We start from the raw sequence: 24,418 nt of genomic DNA, 5'->3' as shown, positions 1-24,418 counted from the left end.
CACTCGCATGTTGGTGCAGCTGAGGGTTATGTCAACTCCGCGGCATCCTGGTGCCCTGCTGCAGTTTCGGGTTTCCGTGGCTGGATATCTGTCGCTTGTAAAGAAAGATTTTGAGTTGGTCTGTATTTGTTAGTTGTTGAGGGAGTGTCCAAGTGTTCATGCTTTGACATCATGGTTTGACTTTTTGAGTTTTCATGAGACAAAGCCAGCGAAATGAAGCCTTTTGTTGGCCGCAAATCTGCAATACAGTTTCAGAGTCAGGAAGGGGATCCGCTGTGATCTAGTTGTGGGCAAGGGAGAAAAAAAAGAGATCTTTTCTAGGTTAAGAGAGGGACCTGTTGGCATTTACATTTCTACCCGTGCCATCCGACTCTAGAGGCCGACTTCTGTCAGCATCCTGCTACTGAGAGGAAATGGACTGTTTAGTCTTGAGACACTGAGCTCCAGTGGTAACATAGACGGGGGGGAGGGGGCACGTAACCGGGAAAGGAAACTTGAGTTTCACTCTGTCATTGGGCCCTGACGAGATAATGCAAAAGCCAATCAGAAAACACAACCTAGTCGCATATCACCACAGCCATTTGTTCTTGGCAAGTGGGGAGCCATTTGGGGAGGTGCACGGAGGGGCTTGTGCCACGTAAGGAAGATGTCTCATTTAATGTCCAATTTAATTTCCAATAACATTTCCAATTGCTTTAATTGTGAATGGGTCCCCCTTGAAAGTCAATTATACATGTTTTGGCTCCAGTAAAGAGAAACATTGACGTGAAAAGCATTAGGTTTTTTTTTTGGGTGGGGCCCAATTCTTAATTGGGCAGTTTTCAGCAGGGCAGGCTTGAGCCAAAAGCCACTTTATATTTGTTTGAAGAAGTGGAGGCCGAGAAGTCCCACAAAAGTCCAGACAGGACGTTGGTAGGGATGACAGGGAGGGGGGGGTTGGGTACACATTATAAGCGTTGGGCTATGTGGACTCGTATTAGTTGTGGGGAATGAATGAGGCACTTAACCAGTCATCAAATTAAGCCTGACTGGCCCTCCATTGGCAGCTTCCTGACCCACAAATTGGAAGTGACTGATGACAAGCCGAATGTGTTGTGCAGAATGTACGACAGTCAGATCATGGGATGAGACATGAACGGGAAACCGAGATGCCAGGTCTCTCCCCCCTCGCCCTCCCCTTTCACACTTCAGACCAGAAAGAAAAAAATCCGCCTGAGGGGAAGGAATCTCCAAATGATAAACCCCTCCATCAGTCTGAAACAGGATGGTCCCCTCTTTCTTATTTTTTGTTTGTGTCTGTTCGCCGTGCCCTGTTGCTGTGGTCACACTGCCATTGGGATGTCGTCACAGTTCCAGGAATGAAATATCAAAATCCCTAAAAGGATTTTGTCCCGACTTTGCCATCAGTACACCCTGTTTGGCATGGGTAGACTCTGCTATTGCTCCAACACATTCAGACGGGCCTCAGGCAAAATTTAGAGGTTTTTTTTTATATGATTGAAAGCATCATTTGGAGAAGTCATACACTGTGGTAATTCTTGACGCTACTTTAGTTTTCAGTCCCTTGACGTGTTGACTCATCCCGGATTTTACTCTCCCACCCAAGACCACTGTCGAGTCAGGACAAGTACAGACACTGACGATCTGCCGATTAGTCAATCAATCAATATCGGTTCAGTGTGCAGTTGTGAAAATGCACCAGACAGCTGGTTCAAATGTTGGACTCACCCCAAAAGAGTCACCCCCTCTGTGCTCAGGAGTCAGTGTGTGTGGGTGTGGGGTTGGGGTTTTTTTGGGGGGGATGTGCATATCTTGGGAGAAGGGTGAAGTCTGATTCTGCCGAGTAATTTGTTTTGTTGTATGTGTAGATGTATCATAGGAAACCGAGGCACGAAGAAAAAGTGATAATTTAAGCATTACAAGAGAAGTGTCTGTGTTTGAGTCTTCAAAATTGATAACTAAGTTTCTTTCTCCGTCGTTTTGATGCAGCAGGGAGGAAGGGCAAGCATCGGAAGGCATCCCAGAATGCCGCATCCTCAAACGAGTCATCGCACACTGCCAGGAGTAGCACTGAGGCCTGGGTCGGACATCCGCTGGACCCGATTGGCTGCCTGATGGATACTTTGCTCGACGCGTCCTTGACCGTGGATAGCAGTACTTCAGGCGCAGGTAATAAGAAACATGCAGGTTCCCGTCTCTCCCCCACTTCCTGACCAGTGGGCCCCCTTCCTGTCACTGTGAAGGAGATGGAAAAGGAAGGAGGAGAGAGGGAAGAAGGGGGCTGTCTAATGACTGTTATCGGCCTATGGAATCATGGTCTGGTACCCTGGAGACCAGAACCCAGCTTCAGAAAATACTGCTGAGCCATGCTGTGCTGAACACAGCATCATGACATTCACGGGACATTCTCGCTCGGAACTCCTTTGTTTCCCTTGTTCCTAAGTTTATTGGTCATTCGAAGCTTGTACTTAACTGCCAGCATGGTTTTAAACATGTGGAAATCAGATGTTGTGAAGGTCTCATGCTGGCTGAGGGTTTATCCTTTTTCGTTCTGGCATAAAGTCTAGTCTACTTCTGTTGCTCTTGGGCATTCGGTGAAGAAAGATGCGCTGTTGCTGTTCTTGGCACTTCAGCAGTGGAAGAATCTCTGATTGCTCATCTGTCTGGGATTTATTGCAAGATCTTTGCCCAAACCCCCGAGGGAAATTCTCCCAAGAATCTTGCGCAGTCTCCTGACCTTTTTTTTTTTTTTGTGCCTCTCGGGAGAGGTATCTTTGGCAGAGGAAGAGGACCAGAAAAGAGAGGGCAATGGAAACGCTGGTTGTGATTGAACAGCAGAGGCCCTGATATCTTTGGGAGGGCCAAAGACCGAGATCCAGGATGTCACTGATCAGTGATCCACGATGAATCGTTGATGAATCAACTCGATAGATAATCTCCCTGATCCAAGCTTCGTGCCTGCTCTCACTGCATTTTTTTAACTGTTTTTTGGGGGGGGGAGGGGAAGAGAGAGTAGGGTGGCAGCATGGAGCTCATGGCAAGCGTGTTCTGATTGGCTGTTTCCATCAATTACAGGCCTCTTCCATGATATTTCCGAGATTCAGTGAAAGTTGCTTTTTAAAGCTTTGATACGGCTGGGGGAGTGAGGGTGGAGTGGGTAGGCATTTGGAATTTTGAAGAACAAAATTGTCGTGACTTTGGTTCAGATGGAGATTGTTTGTGTGTTCCTTTGTGTTAGTACAAGGATGCTCACAGTTCAGAAGTGAGTCAACATATTGCAACTTGAAGGCTTAATCCCAACTCCTTGTGTGTGTTTTTGAACCGGAACCTAACTATTCAGAGCGTTGGTTGGAACTTTGAGCCTGTGAAGTTCCGTTGATATGCCAGTGAAAGGCAAACTCTTGTTTAGCTAAAGCTGTTCTACATTCATGTTCTTTCCCCTGTTTGTTTTCCTTGAAAATCCACAGAATCGAGCAACGCAGACATTGCGGGCAGCAGCTCGCCGCTGCGCCAGTACCGGCACGTGGCCATTCCGGGCTCCCGCAGCCAGCAGCAGCAGCAGCCCGAGACCTACCTGACGCTGGCCTACGAGGTGGTGCTGGTGGGACTGGGCCAGCAGCGCCTCATGCCCACGGGGCTGTACGCCCAGGACAAGGCCTGCCACGCCGAGGAGGAGCTGATCGCCCGGCATCGGGAGATCGCCATGGACCCCATGCTGGTGGCCGTGCTGCAGCGGCAGGCCACCACGCTCATGGAAGGTACGGGACCACGGGTGCTTGGCAAATCGCAGGAGCATTCCGGCTTCAGGCTTTGGGACTAAGCTTCACAAATTTGGTTTAGTTATACTAATACATGTTATTGTGGTTGATTTAAGCAGATGTGAAGCTCAAGATGAAGCAGAAGACGAGAAAAAGATCACAGTGGCTTGAAAGAGACAAACATCATTCCAGAACTAATAGTCTGTCAAACAGGAAACTTAAGTTAGTCAACAGTTCATTGGACCATTTTTGACTCTCTCTTTTTTAGGAGGCCCATCAAGTGGTCTTAGTTACCACGTGCCTGCAGAGAGTGTCCCCATGCACACATTCGGCCGCTACTTGTTCCAGACTCTACTGCCTTACTATGAGGATCTGGCGTACAAAGTAGGGCTTCGAGCTATGAGGTAAGACCCTCCCTGGATTTCCCAGACAGGACCCCTTCCCGTCCAACCCCACTCCTATCCCTTTTATAGTTGCAAAGTCAATACTGTGTGATTAAAAAAGAGGAGTTGGTATGATCTGGCGCAAACCATGCATTGTGTTTTTGAGCAGGGCATTTTACCCCTATTGGCATCCGTATACCGCAGGAGGGAGACTGGCACCCTGCCTTCTTGATCATTTTAAGCCATTTTGAACCCCAAGTAAATACCAGTCCACTGCAACCTCAAGCAGTAACCAAGGCATCACAGCATGTCCTGTGGGCTGGTGCCACACTCAATGGCTAGTGTAATACATGCTACCCGGTGTGTTGCCTCCAGGCACTAGACACATCTGAGGCTACATGTGAAACAATTCTTTTAATAGTTCCCAGTATTTTTTGTACTGTGAACCATTCACTGGGTTGCTTGTGACTTCATATCTTTGTTGGTTTGTTTCTTCTTCTCTCAGACTGCCAATTTTGGCGGAGGTATCGAGTAATCCAGGCAGTGCTGCCAACAGTGTGCTGATGGGCCGTTACCCGCGATGGTTTGTGCTGGGCCACATTGAAGCGCAACAGTGTGAGCTAGCCAGCTGTATGATGACCGCTGCAAAAGGTACCAGACATAGCTCGCTCAAAATGGCCGCTTAGGGCTTGGATTCTGTTTCTTTGGAAGGACACAGAATTTATTCTCTGCAAATGCACAAACAAATTGAAGATTGTCTGCAATTTTTTTCCCTAAAAGTGCATGCATTTGTTTGAGAGCAGGTTATATGTGAAAGTTGTTCAGAGAAAAAGAAAACCTGTGCATTTGTTGTCAATCAGAAAGGGGTTGTTTGATGAAAGTCGTAAAACTTTTTGATTGTCAAAGGTTAGAAATTCTTTTTCGGAGAGTCATTGTCCAAGAGTAAGCATTATGTCCCATTGAACCATTGAAAAATGTGTGGTTTGTATTGTAGATGACGTTTGTCGTTTGCGGACTGTCCTTGAGGCTGCCCAGCATCACATCCACAGTGCCTCCCAGCTCTTCAAGCTGGCCCAGGAAGCCTTCAAGGTGGCCACGCCCGTGGACGGCCCCACCCACTACACCCTTCTCAAGGCCACCTTTGACCTGGGCCTGCACATCATGCGCATGACGCTCTCCAACATGAACTGGCGCCGGCGGGAAATGGTGCGCTGGATGGTGACTTGCGCCACAGAGATCGGCGTGAGTGCCCTGATCACCATCATGCAGTCCTGGTACTCCTTCTTCTCGCCCACGGAGGCCACCACCATGGTGGCCACCACCATCATGGCACCCAACACGGCCGTGCGGCTCAACCTCAGCCTGACGCAGCAAGAGGAGCTGGCTCGCTACGCCCGCAGCGTGGCGCTGCAGTGTGCCTCCAAGGACCCACCCTCCTGTGCGCTCTGCGCACTGACGCTCTGTGAGAAGGACCACGTGACCTTCAAAGCAGCCTACCAGATCGTGGTAGATGCCGCCTCAGGCCCCATGAACTCGTCCCAGCTCTTCATCATCGCCCGGTACATGGAGCACCGGGGCTATGCCAGCCACGCCTACAACCTAGCCGTACTGGCCATGAGGAACTTAACGTTGGGCTACAACCAGGACACTCATCCCTCCATTAACGATGTGTACTGGGCGTGCGCCCTGAGTCACTCATTAGGCAGAGAACAACTGAGCAATATGATCCCTCTAGTGGTTAAGAGTGTGCAATGTGCGTCCGTCCTAGCAGATGTCTTACACAGGTAAGAAGATAATCTATCCCATCCGATCTTGGAGGGCCCAGAATGTTCGTTCCCATAAATATCTCTATCTCCAGCCCAGAAATTGAAGTGAAGGAAAACTTGAAGACAGCGGTGTGACTCACTGCTGACTATTTTTTTTCTTCTTGCTCGTCTCCTTCCCTTTCTGTCCATACGCAGATGTACCTTAACGGCGCCTGGTGTGGGTTGCCTGCCCGATGGCAAGCGGCGTTGCATCAAGCTCCTGCCCCACGACAAGGACCCCATGCGGCAGCTGCTGGATGCGGCCATCGCTGCCTACGTCAACACGGCCCACTCCAGACTTACGCACATCAGCCCCCGCCACTACGGCGACTTCATCGAGTTCCTCAGCAAGGCACGGGAGACGTTCCTGCTGGCCCCGGACGGCCACATACGTTTCGCCAAACTCATAGAGGATCTGAAGGTCATGTATCGGGGGAAAAAGAAACTCATGCACCTGGTACGGGAGCGGTTCGGATGACGTGTGGCCAGTCCGAGTGGAAAAATCGTCATGTCCTTTTACAAACAAAAATTAAAATCGCCCGTCTTGATATAAATGGTTGTAGCCGTCAATGATAGCATCCTTGCTTTTTATGAAGAAAAGTACAGTTTTTCTGGTCACAGTGCAAAGTTTTTTAAATTGAGTGTCAACCTGCAACCGCAACTGAACCCCGTTGTTCTGGTTCAAACTAGTTTGTTCCGGTTCATTCCACTTTAATCTGGGCCGGTTTGGACCAGTCCACACTCACCAGTCGGACGCATGTGTGAAAACACAGTGCAATGATATGCCTGTATTTTTTTTTGCGTGTCATCAGTGTGTCCCATGGCAAGGAGTACTCCTGTTCATCCTGTCTGGACACTGCAACAAGAACTACCAAAACAGTATTGTAGAAATCTACAAAACAATGACAATATCAGTTTTAATGTATGAAGTTTTTAAAAGAAACAGAGTTTTTAAAAAGAGGGAAAAAAGGAGCCATTTCCAGTTTTAAAATGTACACCTTCTCGATTTGTGCAAGGAATTTTATCACCAAAAATTGTAGAAGTTGTTGACTTTAGCGTGTCGTAACACGTCCAACAGAAATTCATTGTTTTTATAAAAGCATTGACTCGGACATTTTTAAACTTCCTGCTAATGTTGCAAACGAAAAGGAAAAAATTAAAAAATCTGAATGTTGGACGTGAAGATTAGTTCATGAACAAGGCTAGATGTATAACGGAGTGGAGTTTTTTGTCCTGCTCACATTTATTTGCCAAAGAGCCTGGTGGGGATTAGAGCCCATATGGGCCGTGTGATTCATAACATGTGGTGTTGCTTGGGTTATTTATGTGGGCTCTCTAGGGCCAGGCATCGACTTGCCAGTCTTGGCCACAAAACAACAATCGCTTTATGATTCGGGCCCGGTTTCAATGCTCAGCATTTCCGTCGACCGCACATAGATAAAATTATCCGATATCCCCACGACTTCCTCCGCCAATGCTGTACGGGTTTCCCGTTGATTACCGCCCCATTACCCAGCAGTCGGGCCCAGTTACGGCTGGTTTCCTTTCGCGTTAGTGCAGCACTGGAGAACATCCACGGGGGCGCCATGCTCGCGAACACGTGGAAACAACAGGGTGTCGGTTGAGGACGCCAGCCCCTGGGTTTTTTGGCCCGACCTTTAGGCAAAAACAGCTGGAGGAATCTGACCTCTTTGCCCTGCAATGGGAAACAAATGGCCTAGACGGGACCAGCATATAGCACCAATAAAAATTGACAGTTTAACCTCCTCTGCAGCCAATGTTAGGGGCTGGGGGCATATTTTCCACCAATGGAAATTGATACCCCTCCAGCTGAAAAGAAAAGATGGGGCTCAGTGGCTTGATGAACCCCAAGGGGAATATGTCAGGGGCATTGCCACCTGGGCTTAAGAAATCATCGGAGCTTCAGTTAAAAACGTCAAAATTTGAGAATTTGTGATGATTTTTTTTTTAACCGAGAACAAGAAAATGAAAGAATTGGAATACCTGTGCTCAACCTTGAGCTTCAAACCCCAACCACCGACCCCCTCCCCCCGTCCTGTCACGTAGTATGTGTGATATTGATCATCAGCCATAATGGCAGGAAACCGAGCTGGTTTCCAGTCTGGATACATCTCCACCTGACACGAGAAACCAGGACCTCACTCAACGAGGCGCGCATACACACAGGGGCACACGCCCAAGCTTGGCCAGGCTGACACCGCTGGCAAGCATTAAAGACAAAGCTGGGGTTTGTGTCACCACAGAAGCTGCTTTGAACATAATACCGGTGATGACTGATGAACACATTACGGCCTACCCTCTGGGCCTTTTTTCTTTTTCATGAGGGTCAGGGTTAAACAGGTTCACCTTCGGCTGCAAGTGGGTCATGATTTTTGAGATGTGCAGACTTGTAATTCCATGTGTGGACTTGTGAGACCTTGTGTGGACTTGCACAGGTCCACACAAGGCTACCTTCCTGGGGGGGGTGGTCAGAGGAATTCCTTGGTTACTGTTGTCTGTAATCAAATGAAAAGGAAATTAAGGAACTTCTGAGGAAGTCATGGCCAAACGTACAAGTGATTCACAACAGTGCGTCTCCAAGAGTTTGCAATGCATCGGTCAATCTCGATGCATTAAATGTGTCGACCCAGTGTGCGTTTGTGAATCGCCCGTATTCAGGGTGGAAGAGTGTTCATCTCACTGTTCCCCTGAGCTATACAGAAACACAGGAATATCCACACAAGATTGCATACCACAAATATATACGTTTGTCTGCAAAACCAGGTTACGATTGATGGACTTTGACAGGGAGTGAGTGGCCACTAGTTCTGGATTATGTGGGCCTGCCTTGGTTGAGATTTGGGCTGAGAGCAAAACACCAGATGGGAGGTGTTCAAATGTGCCCAGCATAATACCTATGAATATTCAAAGCCTTGGCATTGGGTTATGACCAGTTGCCATTGATTAGCTAGAACTCCATAATTATTCCAATTACATGGCAGAATAGATAGAGTTTGTATTTTGCTTATTTCCTGTTTGTTGGGAAGAGGAACTAGGGGTTAGGAATTTTTGTTTCTTCCCCTTTCTCTGCCCACCCTCCATTTTTTTCAGGGGAGGTGTTTTGTTGAGATTTTTGTTCATGGTGTAATTTCTCTTTCGGTTGAAATTTCAGCGATTAAGTCCCGAATAATTTTTTCCTGTATCTGGTATTGTATGAAAATGTGTATCTACCTCATTTTATCATTTTACACTCATGGAAGTAACCACGTTTGCATGATTGTACAAATGTACTCCATTATCTTAAAGCAAAACACTGTTTAGATGTGATGTTATTGTTACATACATTATAAATATTTATGAGTTAGCAGGAGGTACTGCTGCAGTAAACCAGTCAAGTATCATATTCAAAAGAACATAGTAAAGTATAACCAGTCCCATTAAACTGCTTTTGCATATATTTACATAAATACCAACTCGGGCATGGTAACCAAGAAATGGTGGAGTTTATAGCCTTTGACCCTGGGTGTTGAAGAAGCATGGACGGAGAAATCTTGGATGTTTGGTGCTGCATATTTAACGAGAAAGTGTTGCTGCATATCTTAAAAACAACAACAGGTTTAAAGGATTGAGTTTTGGGGGAGACAATTTGATTTTGAGAGATTAGGTTGGGTTGATTTGATTGGAAATGTCTAAATCGTGTAGAAAACTGCTGTCTGGCCTGACAGATGTGAACTGCCACAATGGTGCTGTAAAGGTTTCAAGTGTAGATGACTGTTTTAGAAATGAATACGGAAAAAAAAGTGAAAGCAAGTCTCTAGATGTTGTAGAAATAGAGAATGAACAAAAAAGTTTTAAAAAAGAAAAAAAAATACAACTATTACTAGGCATAGGTGCAATGTAGTGAATTTTTAGCAACCGTCAAAATGTTATTTTTAGTTTTGTTTGTGGCCAGCAAATGACCACCGTGTAAAGCAGTTTTATTTCATTAATTTATACTTTATCGGAGCAGGCATAGAGATCGGAAAATGTGTGCAGCATAAATGGGGAGACCTGCATGATTGTGCCATGTGTAGATGTCAGTTTGTTTGTTGGTCCTTACGGATGTTTGTATATATATATAAACAGATTGGTTATTTATTTATGAAGGACGTTGTGTAGCCCTCCTTTTTGTGGAATCGAGGCAGTGGAAACATTGCCCTTTCTTCTACCAATATTACATCACGTCTGTCACCGTCTCTATCTTTGTTGTCTCTTACTTCTCCAGGTTATTCAAAGGTGGAGATAGAGTGGCATATTCTGCAAATTTTAGTCGTGTCCAGGCATTCTTTTTATTTTTTGGGGGGGGGAGAACAAGTATATTGTGTGTGAAGGTGATCACAATGTGGCTTTCTTTGTTTAATGCATTTGGGGACTTTTGTTTTGGGGGGGTCTTTTTCATTGTTTGGATTCTCAGGTTAGCCAGCCTGCTTTGTTTGTTTATTTTTTTTTTTCTGTAACTCTCCAGTGTTAGTGAAAAACTTTGCGTCACAAACACGATGTTGTTGCTTTTACAGGAAACAAAGTTGTTACTTGATGGTGAAGTATTTAGAACAAGTTGCAAACGTAGGGTTGCTTCTGAAATTGGAATGTGCACAGTGACATCCACGTTTGATGCCTCAGTCCACTCTATGAACAGCCATCTAAAGGCTGTTCTTATGTTGTCTGTAAAGTGATTTATTGAATCAATTGAATTGGATTTCTTGAAGCTGAGAATGAGTCACTACATGCCCGAATGCACTGTGCGATTATGCACATGGCTTCAGGGTACCACACATTACATTGGAAAATTAACGCGAGCGTCTATGGAAGCATACGTCGAGTGGCATTGTGCACTTACCACAGGCGTATGTTGTACTTCAAGCCGTTGTCAAGTATGTGGCTATTGCTTGCCTCATTTGACCCAAGCTGAGGGGCCCCTATTGTTGACATGTGACCTTTGACCCTGTCAAGGCCAAGCAGCCTCGAGCAGAAAGACCCCCTTATACTTTAGTTGAAAAGAGCCGTGTTGATCGGGGAGTGTTCGTTCTCTTGGTAGCAATGCGATCGTGACGCTTGCATTTCTTGGTCGTTTGTGAACCAAAGAAGTGCAGTTCGGTATCAAAGGAGCCTCTGTTGCTAAGAAAATAGCACCGTCTGTCTCATGGTCCAGCTCGAGGCCCATACACAAACTCAACAGGTGTCAAAAGGGTATGCATTAATGAAAAGCATATGAAATGTCTCATACGGGCCTCTGGGGCCAGCCACCAAGAAAAACTATAGTCTTGGAGACATCCTCTTCACCTTTGACCTAGCACTGGAGGTTGTGGTTAATTTCACAGTATAGTTTATTTTGAAAAATGACGATGGTATGATTGGAGACCTCTCCTGATGTTTCTGTACTGTATTACCTATTGTACTGTATATCACGTAATCTTCAGGCCGGCATGGTGGTCTGTTTTTATGTAGAACTCTGTGTTTATAACAAAAAAAACTGTAACTTTTAAAAACAGAATGAATTTTTCTAGTAAATTTATAGTAGTGTTTGTAGTCGGTGAGGAAATGTCGCTGTTTGTAGAGACTCGTGGTTAGAGCCATCAAGCTCAGGGTAACAAAAAGTTGAAAGGCCGGTTATGTTCCCGCGTCGGTCAGTGATTTTCAACTAATTCCAATGAATGGTTCATGAGAAATAAAAATAAAATTTTAAAAAATAGAAAAAAAAATATTGGATTAAAAGAAATGACTATGAACGTTGTTAGGAGAGAGTGTATAAGTGAACATAAAGTAAAGTTGATTGAGAAAATTGAGAAATTTTCCAATTTTATAATAAATTATTTGGATCAAGTAAACAGTGCAGATGTGGAGTTATTTTTGTCCTTCAGACTGTGTGTGGAAGACACGCTGCCGTACCCGTCTTGCATCTCTCTGAATTAGGCATTCCAACCACTGATCATCACTTTTCATTCACTCCTGATGCAACGTGTGTCTTCCACTTCTTTTATCCCGACTGGACATTTCAAACATATGAGGTTTCATTTCAAATCTACCTTTTCCTCGTTTGAAGTCGCACGATTTGGAAAGAATTCCATGTATGGATGCCACTAAGTTTTCCCTGCAGTGACCCATCAGCCATGTGAAAGCAAGAGAATGTTCTACAGTCAATTTTAGCAGTGAAAATATTGAGGTGCTCGATTGGAAAACACTCAGAATTTGTCGGACCCATTTCATAGGGTTTGTACACCTGGTGTCGAGCGGCGGCCGTACGTGGAATTCTTTCTCACAACTTTCAGGTAGCTCTCTGCCCGGTTGAGTAGTTATGTTGCAAGAACTGAACCAAGCATTTTACCCATGAACCAAGCAGTTTGCTGGCACAGGCAGTCTGCAAACAAGGCTAGGGTCACTGATCAGTGTGGCGGTTGAGACCACCACAAGACCAGATGAAAGGTTGCATCACTGCCAATACATATTTAACAGAAAGGGCCACAGTCTCAGTAAAATAACACTCCAAACATGACAAAAGAATTGATTTTGTAAAAGTCAGATATTCAAAATCTTTTTAATTTTTACCTTGACGTGATCTTAAATTCTTCATAAACAATGTCATATATGTATTGCTTTCAAATTGGATGTATTAAACAGGTGTCAAAAAGGCACTCTGAGAAAACATGCTCTAGCACTGACGAGCAGTTGCAACGCGCACATGAACTACGCGATGAACCATGATGACATACATACAATTTGGAATATACAGTTGAAGCAATTTATACAAACAATACCGAGGAAACATATTTCATAAGTACATCAATGTAAAAGACAAAATTCTATTTCTGTTCAAACGATGAAGGCATTTACTAGTGCCAGAATTAATTTTCAAGCTTTGATTTTGTTTCATTTAATTATCCTGCTTTGCAGTTTCATCACTTTAAATTTTTCAGTGAATGTGATCTAGGAAAAAAGGCTTTAAGCATGCATGTTGGGTGTCCTGACAATTTCATGCATTTGGCACCCATGCACATTTGCAACAAATGTTTTTAGTGTGTATCCCTTTCAGTCCAATCCTCTCCATTCTCTGCTGCCCGTTAAATTAAGAACAGAAACCTACTTGAAGGATCCTGAATACCTTGTAATGTTTTTACAGTGCTACTGGAGCACATGAGGAAGGAAATTTGAAATAAATGTACTCCAGAAGTGAAAAATAAAACTGGTAAACTTATTGCCTGTGATTCAAATAAAAGATTGGGCGCCAGTGAACAAGCAAATTAGATAAAATGATTGATACTCTGTCGATACACTGCTTTTCGAATTAAAAAGCATTTCTATTCTTGTGGTATATTTTAGGCAATTTCTTGTTTCTTGACAGTGGGAACGTAGGGCAGCTTGTAAGGTGCCCGCTTGCTGCTGTTCAAATACGCGGCAATGCGCGGCCGCGTCCGGAACTGATTGTAGAACGACTGCAGCTTGGGGTAGTTACTCAGGATGGCCACCTGAGGGCGCCCCAGGTCCACCTGCCCAAACTCCATGTTGACGTCCAGCAGGTCGAAGACCAGGAAGTCCACCCAGGTGATGTGCTTGCCGCCGAAGTATGCCACGTCCTGCACAAAGAGAGAGAGAAGCGCGATCTACCATTAAGTGAAAAATTACGGGGCAGGTAGTTGGCACGACTTCCTTCAGGGTGAGTGTTCAGGGTATGAGCCAAGCCATTTAATGAAGCCCATGCATGGGCCACATGGCAATGAGACAACGTTCATTCCCCCCTAACAAAGAAATTACTTGGGCCTGGTTCTGATATTGGCACCGGGGAGGAAAGGACGGAATAATTACCCTCAATTGCTCAGTTGGATCCTATCACACACGGTCCCATGTGCCCCACTTCACCCCACAGGTAATTAAGCAGGGTCCTGTCACTAACAAGGCTGAATGAAAAGGACTTGCTCCTTGCTCAAATCAGATCAGTCTGCTCAGCACAACTTTGCCATTTGCAACACAGCTTTGCCTTGTGTGCCAACTTAGCGGTTGAAAGTTCCAGGGCACAGCATATGACTACATTCCTTGATATATCCTGATTCATTCCAGCCGACTTCGATGAAACAATGCCACACTTTATGGTAGTGGTGCACCTTAAGCATTTAAGAATTAAACATTGGAGGCTTGCTTGAAAAATATCCCTGGTGTAAAATGCTGGGCTTCACGATGGACAAGGGCTGCTCTTGGTTTGCACCAAATTTGTATGCCTTGCTGTGAAATAGTGTTGGAGTCGAGTCTAACACAAGTCCTTTCGCAAGTCCTTTCACAAGTCCCTTCACAAGGCTACTCATAAGAAACAGGGTGAACAATGACAAAGGAATGTTCATTTGAATATCTTGTGAATTGGCTGAAGACAGAATGACTCGAGATGGACTTGTGATGGACTCGCACACAACACTACTGTGTTGAGTCCAGTTAACAGAGTGAGCACAGTTTGCCAAACAAGGGATGGGGTACAGTTTCAAGTCTCAGTTTGCCCTGAATATTTTCATCCTGTGGGACCCTCACCTCCGCCTGGATGCTGGGCGCCAGCTTCTCAAAATGCTCCAGCCACGTTGGTGCCGTGGACTGGAGATATTCGTCCCTCATCTTCACGGAGAAGCCTGGGTCATAGATAATCTTGCTCAGCTTGCTACGGAAGTCCTCTGTAAGTACCAGGAAACAATGGCAACATTGAAAAAAATAATTACTGAAAGTTTGAAAAAAGAAAAGAAACAAATGAGACCATTGGTATCTACACGACGCATTCACAGGTGAAATGTACAGGACATGCTTGGGTAGTTTTGAGCAGTTCAGGTTACAACTAGCAAGGCAGTTACACATGATTTATAGTTAACCTCTGAGAGGAAAGAAGTTTACATAAAGAAATCCCTCTTTTTCAGAAGCACGTTAGTACATCAACCCTTCCCAACCTACACAGTGTTTCAGCTAGAAACCACCTCGTCTGCAGTTGGTAGAGTGAGAGAGAAGCCATGCTCAGAGGAACATGATCAACAGGGTCATCTGTCTGGAGGTCAAACAGTCAGCCATCACAGGATACAAAGCAGATCCAGTATCTACTGCCAAAGAGCTGAATGGCTCTCATTAACTCCCAATGCAACAAGGTTCTACATGTTTGTACGACCAGTTTGGACCTTATAGCATTCTGAGGTGGATCAGGGTTCAAATAGACAAGATTGGAAACAGACGGACAGATAGACAGTTGGCTTAACAACCAACGGTAGGACAAACTGTGGAAAGACGAGTATGAAGTTAACAAAACAGACAACTACGCTAAGATAAAACTACTACAGAGCTAAGAAACCCTGTCAGTGGGTGTTAGTCATACATTACAGCCTCCGTGACCATCTTACAAATAGTGGTATTTTTCTGAAGAGGCAGCAAGTCAACCGTTCCCACTTTCCCTCACTAGCCTGAACAATCCACCTGTTTTAATCAATCTGCTCTTTTTTGTTTTACTCCAAGCTGCAGTCTAAAAAGATGGAGGACAAATTCCCATCCATCTCTGAAATCTGACTGAAATTGCAATTCGCCTTTATTTAAAGTATCCCTCCCCCCTCAAAAATGCTACTTTTTTCCCTGCACAAATGTGTTTTTACTTTCTCAACAAAGGGCTGCCAGGACGTGTCACAGCAACCGTCGTTGGAAAACCAAACGGACTGACACCCAGACGGTCCAACAGACAGACCCGACACGACCGGGTCTCCTCACCAGTGCCCAGGGCGATGACCTCGCAGTGGTGGAGCTGTTCACAGTCGCATTCCATGCCCGTGGCCCGGCCGATGTAATGGGCCATGGCTTGACTCTGCACCATGTGTAGGCCGGACGGCGTCACCATAGCTGGGACTGTATCAACAATTAGAGAGGACGTAAAAAAAAAATACCGTGAAGAGAACCATTAGCCAAAGAGGAAGGATAGACACATATGCACCGTTGAATCACCAAACAGGAGCTAGTCATCCAAGGGGGAAAAAAAATTAGGACAACCCCCCCTGAACATGAGTCTGAGATGTGTCATCATGGCTGTGTTTTGCATCATTCCCAAATGACCAGCCTTTAGAAATTGAGTTATTCAAGGTTAACAAACCAACCACACCTTATCTCCAAGAGCCTTAAGGTACAGATTATCTCCAAGAGGTGGATAGGGTCATGCTCACAGAGGATTGAAAAGCTATCTGCTTATTGTTCTGTGGCAGTAACAAAGACCTGTTCACTCACTCCCAGTTGAGAATGGATGAACAGGTTTAGATCTCAGAGCTTAAAGCTGAACTCTTTGCACAAAGACTGATCTTTCATATCTTCATTAGTCAATTTCAAGAGGTGGTATTTCAAAACTTGTCGAATTTCTTATGAACAACTGCCACTGTAATGGATGAAGAAACACTTCAGAGCTAAGGCATACACTTTTGCAAAGCTGAAGAACCATGACGGAAAGAAAGGAAAAGTTGCCTCAGATGGAGATCCATGAAGGAAAAACTTTACAGGTGCCTACTAAAGATTTTACCTTGAAAATAACTGAGTGCTGACATTATTCAGGCAAATCTTTTATAATTATTTACCTTGCCCAAATGTGTAAATTCCGGACTTGATTCCTGCCTTCTTGGCTTGGGGCCAGGTCTCCATGGTGAAGTCTGTCTGGTTGTACGGAATGCCTGCCTCCTCCAACATCAGACGAATGGCTTCGCCCCGCCCACGCCCCGCAAAGTAATGAAGCGTGACAAAATCAAGATCGGCCACCGGGGAACAGCCTTTTTTGCCTGTCACGAGTTCGTTCAGCTTCCTGACGAGGACGATGGAGAAGATGAGTTGGCATGGAAATTAATAACGACAATGCACTGTTGAATATGTTGAAGGAATAAAAATTGCAGGCGTTGTCCTGTAGGAATATATGAAAATGTAGGATGTTGATAACGATGGTGATGGTGACTGTAATGGTAATGATGGGAATAATGAAGCGGTGATCATAAGGACGACCAGAATGTGATGGTGATATTGATTGCCATTTGCATGATGATGGTGCGGTGCTGTTCATGGAGATATAAGGTCAAGAATGATTGCAGTGTGATATCGTGAAGATGACAGTGGTGATGGTGTTGATGATTGTGGCAATGAGGACGAAAAGCGTTGATTCAACTGTTTTAATACAATAATCAATGTTTTTGTACCAGGACTACTAAGCTTCTGTGCGGCCAGGCAGTGGGCCCTAGTCCCGTTTTTGCAGAACCACCTAAATTCATCGACGATGGTTCCAAAAGACATGATTTTCAACCACACTAACCTCATCAGATGAGGTCCTTGGCCACTGTAATAGATAGCACATAAAGCTGCCACAAGTACAAAGGTAAACTGAATAAACTCCATTATCCTACCAAAATTAAAACCAAATTCAATCGAGTTGCTAGAACCCAAACACAAAGCCCCGATGCCACGAAAACAAAAAACCAGGTGGGTTGGCTTTAAGCGAAAGGGGGCGCTCTTCAAAATAAATGGGACGGGCCGCCAGTTATCTGAGAAGAATGCATGCAGTTTAACTGCACTGAGCTGCAAAATGGCCGCCTTACCGCCAGCAAGCCAGGTAAGGAGGGTGTTTCCTCTCAGCTTTCCTGTCTGTTTTTGATACATTGCTTCCTGTTTTTCCTTTTCATCTTGAAGGACGGCCGGACAAACACATGATGCACTGTTTTACGAACATTAGGAAACGTGGACTGTGTGAAAGGACTTTTACTAGTTGGGAAGTGAAGGCCGCAGTCTCTTCCCAAACTGCGCGCAACTGCATTCAAATGCAGTGGGCAGAGCTTGAAACACGTGTTCATCATGGTTGCTTTTAGTCAGATCCATTTATCGTAGGGTTGGTCTTTAAATATTAGGTATGTACCAGGGCTAGACTTTGATGTTAGTAATTGACGCAGCTGGGCTAGTAGTAATAATTCATGCTAATGCAGCATGCACACAGCAATTGGGAGCACCGTCATGACAGTCTGACAGTGCTTACTTTGTTTCACCATGTTCACCATCACGCTCATCTAAACTGACTTGTGTCACTGTCGGACTCTGTATTGTTCTTAATTTCTTTTTGTCTATTTCATTTGAGGGCAGTCCATGTTCAAGGACCCTGTTCCTATTAAAAAGTATTAGAGTGCTTGCGCAGTGCGTCATGGAGGAAGCATTTTGAAACTGGTCTGACTTCATAAATTTTTTGACAACAATAATAATCCCTCCATTGTGTGGTGCACAAGCTCAAGCTCTGCATATGGGGCAGCGTGGACATCTGGGAGTTTTACAAAAATACGGGTAGCAACCACACCGCGGCCGGTGAAAACAACTGCAACGAGCGCTCGCGTACGTACAGATCAAAGAAAAGATTGTATAAACCGATCGTCGGACTGGCTGGTGCGTGCGTACGTCGCCAAGGTCGCTGTTTTCACCGGCGCAGTACCTGTCATTTCGCAAGAATCTTGGATTTCCGCGCTGCCCCATAGGCTATGTAGCAGTTAACATATGCATGTTTTACTCTTTCTGTTTTATCTCATTTTTCATATCAGATGACTATCCAATGATTATTCAGATTGTATTTGATGTAATTTAAGCTTAAATGATGAAGATATATTATTTGGAATCATATGGAAAAAAGTATTAATGTTCAGGCCAATGAAAAATAAAAGATCTTTTTATGAAATAACTGACTTGTAAGCCCAATATAAAAAGATTGAAATCTAGCACCTAGAATTCTCTTCATATGTTGAATATAGATCTTCATAATTTCATTTGATCTTTTTCTTGCTCATTCATCCATTGCAGCCAAAAAACATGGCCAGAGAGTGCAACTGACACTCCAGCCAGAAGTGGAAGTTGTTCCATATTTTTGCAGTGTCAGAGTTAAAATTTCTTTGATAAATAGCAATTTTTAGCTCAAAGTAAATTAAGAAGTCAAGTCAAAAAATAAACTCTGAACATATACGCGAACATGTACTGGCTCTCCATGTATGTTCATAATACAGACGGGACTGGTTGTTTTCCCCCCAGAGCAGTAGGCATAGGCCATGCTCGTTTAGCCACCATTTGTCATGCTTGTCCACCAACGATCTCATTTTCCCTGGTAACCTACATGTCTGCACAACACACATCCTGAGGACTAGACGAAAATTGATCAGTGATTGACAAATGGTCACAAATCAAACTTGACCTTGTCATTGAAAACCAAAACATAAACGAATTCCCAAATTGAATTTTATCATCAGCATTCTGTAGGCATGCCCCTACGGCTGTATTACATGTACATGTAGGTGGGTGCCATGCAGCCATATTCCCCCCCCCCCGAAGACGAGTCAAGTTGTCATCAGTCTGGATTTTTACTGCCTTTTCCTCTGTCTGTTCCACATGTGCCAGCACTCGTACCGTAATGACAGTTATCTGGGTCTTTCATGCCAACAATGGCATGATGAACAGGAAGGAACGTGGCCATGATTTCTGTAGATACAACAGGGTTTAACTTCCTCTGTACGCTGCCGTGCATTGTTGACCAGTTTGCAGGATTGTATCAGACAGGGTTTATTTGGGTTATATGTACATGTAGGTCAGTTGTTTTAGGGGTCATTTGCATGTAGAACCTCTGAATACGCACTCGCACGTCACCACTTCCACTCAAAGATGAAAGTGAAGGTCCAAAACAATAGGAAATTATCAAAGCTGGAGGGTCGGTTGCAGTTTCTGGGTATATTCATAAAGAAAAGAAATTCAGAAATTATACCCTTGTGATTCATGTAGTTTAAAAAGTTTACTAAATTTGTTAACCCCTTCATGCCGGGACACATTAACACACGCCGTGAAAATTGAGATCCTCAGCCCGCTTTTCAGCTATTATTCTCGGCCCACGCTCGAGCGAACACAGTGAAAGAAGGCAGACCCTGGCTCTGGTGTATGTGGTAATTGGTCTTTGTGGGTAGCCCAGAAATGAAAAGACCAAATTTGAATCGTAATCACCAGCTTCACAATAGTCCCCACTTTGAAAAGAGGCAACGGGAATGTGGAAGCTTGAGTAGAGCCACATGCCACCGAACAATCAGCCTTTTCACCGTATAATTCAAAGCGTGCAGAGCACGCTGGGCCACAAACCTTGAATTTGCGGTTTGGCAGGTGGCCTTCGTGGCCAAGCGAGGCTGGAATTCTTGGAGTCGGCTTTCGGAAAGAAATTCCCGCGGGGAAGAGGTTAATGTTTTGTAAAAAATATTTCCCCTCAGATGTTGTGCATGTACTGAAACTGTTGCATGTATGTGGATATTGTTTGGGGATGGGCTTGGATGCCATTGCCCACAGCTTGAGATGGATTATGTCGTAGCCTTGTAGAATAAAAGTCTGTTCAGCAAAGACTCTACAATTCAGCTGATTCCCCATGGAGGGAAGTGGTGGTGCATGCTTGATTGAACATTGTCGGGGACACCACTCTTCAGCCTCATCTGAAGGTAATGGCTGTGGCTGGACAATACATGGTTACGTACATGTATGGAAGCCACATCCATCTGTGTTATGTGTAGTCTCAGCCGTAGCTCCCGGCATTTCTTGTCAGAATACAGGGAAGCTCATCTCCTGGACGGGGTGGATTTCCGGGCGTGTGATTGCTCTCAGCTTCATATTAAGCCCCAAGAAGCTGCTGGAGCAGGAGGCTAGCTATGGAGCGAAAACAACAGGCCCTTGATGGTCTTTCTGAACAATAGTTTGCACAAAATGTCTCTATAAGGGCCCTCCTGTGTGTGAACAGTAGTCTTGTGCCCAGATTCCTCCATTGTCTTTATGCGTTAATAAGAGAAGGAGCTCTTGTTCTTTGACTTGGCAACAATTTCGCTTGGGAAGCATGCCACTTGCGCTTGTGCTCATCTTGCATGGAGTATGCGTGGGTGACTTCACAAAGTCTGTAGCGTCTTTGCCTTTGCTCTTGAGCCGGTTGCATGGGCACCAGTGGTTCTCAAGTGTCTCCCCAACCTCTCCGTTTGTTACTGGTGACGGGTGACTTGCATGGGTGTCGCCAGAAAGGGGGGCAAAGCTCTGTCTTGGGCAGTGGTGCACCCAGGAATTGTTGTTGGAAGGGTGGGGGATCTCGGACCAGAATAACCCCCCGAAATAGCTCATGATCCTCAAGCCCTTCCTCCCTAGTTGTGCCACAGGGAACTGAGATTTTCATGGCTGTATCAGAGCTACTCAGTAGTAGTTTAAGATGTAGGTTTACATTTACATTCTTTTTTTTTTCAGAAAGCAAAACTGAAACACCCTGGGGCAGAAAACTCAAGCCTCCGCGCTTCCTTCCTTCCCATTCTTCCCCTCCCCCGAGAGTGCCACTGCTCTGGGGAGGGATCATAGCTCTAAGTAGCTGAGCGATCAACCATCAACCACAGGAGGGGTCCATTCCAAGTTGCATGTATGCTCGACATGCTCAAGGAAATTATGGGCGATTTTCATCTCTTTCCTCCCTTCTCTTTCTTTGTCTTTGTCCCTTTTTACCTTTTTGAAGGGCCGTACATTGTACATGTACATGTAAATGCATGCACTACTTTCCTCAATTCGCCTTTTGTGGGTTCAGGTTGATTAAAATCTGATACACTGAGTTATAATCAGATTGTTCATAAACATTACAGTATGAACTCCCAGACTAAAGATACCGTTATACCTTGTGATTTGGAGCTTGCTTTTGCATAGCAGGTAGCGACCACCACCTCTGGAATGGACTGGTTCCTTTGTGCCATTTATAACCAATGAAAACAGTGAAGTGGTGCAAGGCATACATGTATGTTTTGAACTAAAGCAAATGCTTGTCCCGAATCGTGAGATACATGTACGGGAACTGTGTCTTTTGTGCGGAGGATTCAAATTACGTTCAAATAAATTTGAAGAACTCAGCGTACCAGAGTTTGTTCAAATTTAACTTGCAAAAGGCTAATTCAAGCTTTGGCCTGTTTGTGCTTCACCGCCTCATATGAAACCTGCCCGTTGATTCCTTTGCCAAAGGCTCGCTGTGTTCGAATATTTACTCACTGTTTACAAATTGAATAAAATCAAGATTTTCAAGTGGAATTTGGTTTGAAATCTCTTTTGGGGGATTCTGTGAACTGAGTGAGTAACAGTGACCATGTTTCCATTGTCCATTTTTCTGAAAACAAAGAGCAAAATTTGTAAGAAATCTACCGTATGTGCCCGGGGGAAATTCTACAAGTTCAGCAACCATACATGTATGCGAGTTCAATCTTTTTTTTTTTTACCCTTTATGAAAAAACAAGCCCCCTCCCCCCAAAAAATTCATATTTCATGCACCTCTGAAATTAATCGGAACTTTGCCAACATTGTTGGGCATATCATATTCCAAGTTGTATCCTTTTCATTACTTCCTGTATAATTTATATACATGTACATACATGTTGAAGATAACATTCCATATTTATTGCATTACACTCAAGGGAATCAGGAATTTTTTTTTTAATGTAGAATGCTGTTCAAGGAACTGTTTGCAAGCATGGATTAACCTATAACCCAGACCATGCTTTGCTTTAAACATTCAAACCCCTTTTGAGTGTGTGAAAAATTGTCACCATTTTCATGAAGAGACAAGTTCACCCCAAATCAGGGTTTTTTATTTCTTTTTTTTAACAACTTGGTGTAATCATTTCTTTACCAAATCTATTGAAATCAGCCAAATCACAATGATCTCCTTGGGGCAAAATTCAACTTCACTGCATTTTTCATTTTCACAAAAAGATAAATTTGCCTTCCATGGATAAAATGTCAGCAAGAAAAGGCAAAACCACGGGCAAAACTTTGCGTTGCTGTTTTCACAAAGAGACAAAGTTGACTCTGGAAATATATATAAATGTAACAATCTTGCACCTGGCACGGGGCGATTGCAGATGCATACATTCCATGTGCTGTTTTCATGCAGAGACAAAAGTCACATGAATTTCAGCATTTTCACGAACAAACAAAATTATTTCTTTACATAATAAGCAATTTTAATTGAAAGTGAATATTATTTTTTAGTTCTGTGTCATTTGAGATCCCCTCTTTTATTGAGTAGCACTTGATAAGTCAAAGGATTGCCAAACGCTGGGGAAATTAAGTATTTGATAAAGAGGCCAACTTCAAATGTGATTTTCTCAAAACCTAGTTTTTACTCTCCATTGAGACTTTTGTCCCTTTCTGAAGATGGTTACAAAACGTTTATTGCATTTGTATTATTTTTTGTTGTTCTGAGCTCATAATGTTACAGGTTAGAGTTCTGGTTTTAGCCACTGACTTATTGACAAAGACACTGTCCGGATTTAGGTTAGATCTCGATTTGTACATGCTGTTCTACCAACTTTGAATCAAAACTAGCCATATCAATATTCTGCCTTCCCAGAAGGAAGATGTCATTGAGTCAGATATTCCAGCCCTCAGTTTCCACCCCTCGCCACTGTCCACCAGACATCTGCCCCCCAAACCTTGCACTAAATAACCACATCCTCTTCCCGAGTCCCCTCCCCTGCCGTAGTTTACCAACTTGACATGTGTGTGATCTTTCAAAGCAAACGGGATCATAGGGACAGAGGAAGGCGGCAATAAATGACCAAGACACTCGGAGTGATACGCATTGTCTAAGGAACGACGACAAGACGGGATTATCAGCTGATGTGGTATTTTGGTTACATCCCGAGCTTGTCTGAGTGAGAGGAATACTTCAAACGAGACCGAGCCCTTAGTCATATTCACGGGAATGACGTACACCGACTTTCTTTTCCTTTAAATGTTTCGGATCTCAGTCTCTGGGGTTGTTATGTACTGAAAGCTTCGATAGAGCAATTTCCTGGCTGTTTTTAGAAAACCCAGTTCCCTTTCCTTATAGTCACGCAAGCATTTTTGTTACTAAATATACTCTCCTTTTTTTCTGCTGAGGAAATCGGGAGTCATAGATACTCAAGTAGGTTGTGTTGTGCCATGATGTACCACACGTTCACCAAGTTTAGTCTGTTTTGGTGAGAAACACGTGTCCAAGTTTGAGTGTCGTGCGCAGAATTTGCGAGATTGCCAGAGAGGAGTGTTTTGGCATCACTTGGCAGACGTTTGCTCAGCCCTGCTCCGGGAAGTGGCCATTTTTTTCCCTCATCGAGCGGGTCAGCAGGAGAGTTCCAAGTCTTTCAAGTGTCCGTGCTCACTGGAGTGTATGCATGGTTGACTGGAGTGGGTATCCCGACCTGCCAATGTCTTCGTACCAGTGCAACTGTTGGGGCAGGCAGGTGGAGCCTTGGACGTGGGAAGGGGATGGCAGCGTGGTCTTTGTGGATGAAAATTGCATAGCCTTGTCGCATCCGTACTGGATTGAGTCAGCAGTAAGATTTGGGTTGCGTCTGACATGAGTCGGCACAGACCCCTTAAAGGGTCTGTGCAATTCTACATTGTTTTACTACAGCCCTTG

The 24,418-nt window shown here is 44.4% G+C and overlaps 3 protein-coding genes across 6 annotated transcripts in view; 2 read left to right on the top strand and 1 right to left on the bottom strand.

Moving 5' to 3' along the window:
• Positions 1-11,810, top strand: part of LOC110977419 (zinc finger SWIM domain-containing protein 6-like) — a 66,390-nt gene extending 54,580 nt beyond the window's left edge. Inside the window, exons 8-13 of one of the 2 annotated variants that reach the window (XM_022231531.2) lie at positions 1,993-2,169; positions 3,468-3,758; positions 4,027-4,162; positions 4,647-4,792; positions 5,136-5,925; positions 6,103-11,810. In XM_022231531.2, coding sequence (XP_022087223.2) covers positions 1,993-2,169; positions 3,468-3,758; positions 4,027-4,162; positions 4,647-4,792; positions 5,136-5,925; positions 6,103-6,424 — 1,862 coding nt within the window. In that variant the 3' untranslated portion in view covers positions 6,425-11,810. Of the gene's footprint in view, positions 1-1,989; positions 2,170-3,467; positions 3,759-4,026; positions 4,163-4,646; positions 4,793-5,135; positions 5,926-6,102 lie in introns of both variants that reach the window. The other variant, XM_022231529.2, reaches the window with a different exon arrangement.
• A 673-nt stretch (positions 11,811-12,483) lies between these two features.
• LOC110977486 (glutathione S-transferase P 1-like) lies at positions 12,484-17,435 on the bottom strand. The gene is made up of 5 exons (XM_022231675.2): positions 17,264-17,435; positions 16,545-16,765; positions 15,697-15,831; positions 14,494-14,630; positions 12,484-13,553 (listed from the first exon to the last, which is right to left on the bottom strand). Exons 1-5 carry the CDS (start codon positions 17,344-17,346, stop codon positions 13,296-13,298), a joined length of 834 nt encoding a protein of 277 aa, XP_022087367.2. The 5' UTR covers positions 17,347-17,435; the 3' UTR covers positions 12,484-13,295.
• Positions 17,436-17,478: 43 nt separating this feature from the next.
• Positions 17,479-24,418, top strand: part of LOC110977403 (uncharacterized) — a 32,625-nt gene continuing 25,685 nt past the window's right edge. For all 3 annotated transcript variants that reach the window (XM_022231494.2, XM_022231492.2, XM_022231493.2), the window contains exon 1: positions 17,479-17,560. In XM_022231494.2, coding sequence (XP_022087186.2) covers positions 17,534-17,560 — 27 coding nt within the window. In that variant the 5' untranslated portion in view covers positions 17,479-17,533. The remainder of the gene's footprint in view (positions 17,561-24,418) is intronic.

Source organism: Acanthaster planci, linkage group LG12 (assembly GCF_054643075.1).
Source record: "Acanthaster planci isolate LZ-2023a linkage group LG12, COTS_SCS, whole genome shotgun sequence".
NCBI classification, from domain to species: domain Eukaryota; kingdom Metazoa; phylum Echinodermata; class Asteroidea; order Valvatida; family Acanthasteridae; genus Acanthaster; species Acanthaster planci.
This window is presented reverse-complemented; position numbering and strand designations above follow the sequence as displayed.

Excerpts from the sequence above, each read along its gene's own strand:
- LOC110977486 (XM_022231675.2), bottom strand. The coding sequence starts at position 17,346 with ATGGAGTTTATTCAGTTTACCTTTGTACTTGTGGCAGCTTTATGTGCT. Across the intron at positions 16,766-17,263 it reads CAAGGACCTCATCTGATGAG|GAAGCTGAACGAACTCGTGA; the intron begins GTTAGTGTGGTT and ends CGTCCTCGTCAG. Across the intron at positions 14,631-15,696 it reads GGTCATCGCCCTGGGCACTG|AGGACTTCCGTAGCAAGCTG; the intron begins GTGAGGAGACCC and ends TGGTACTTACAG.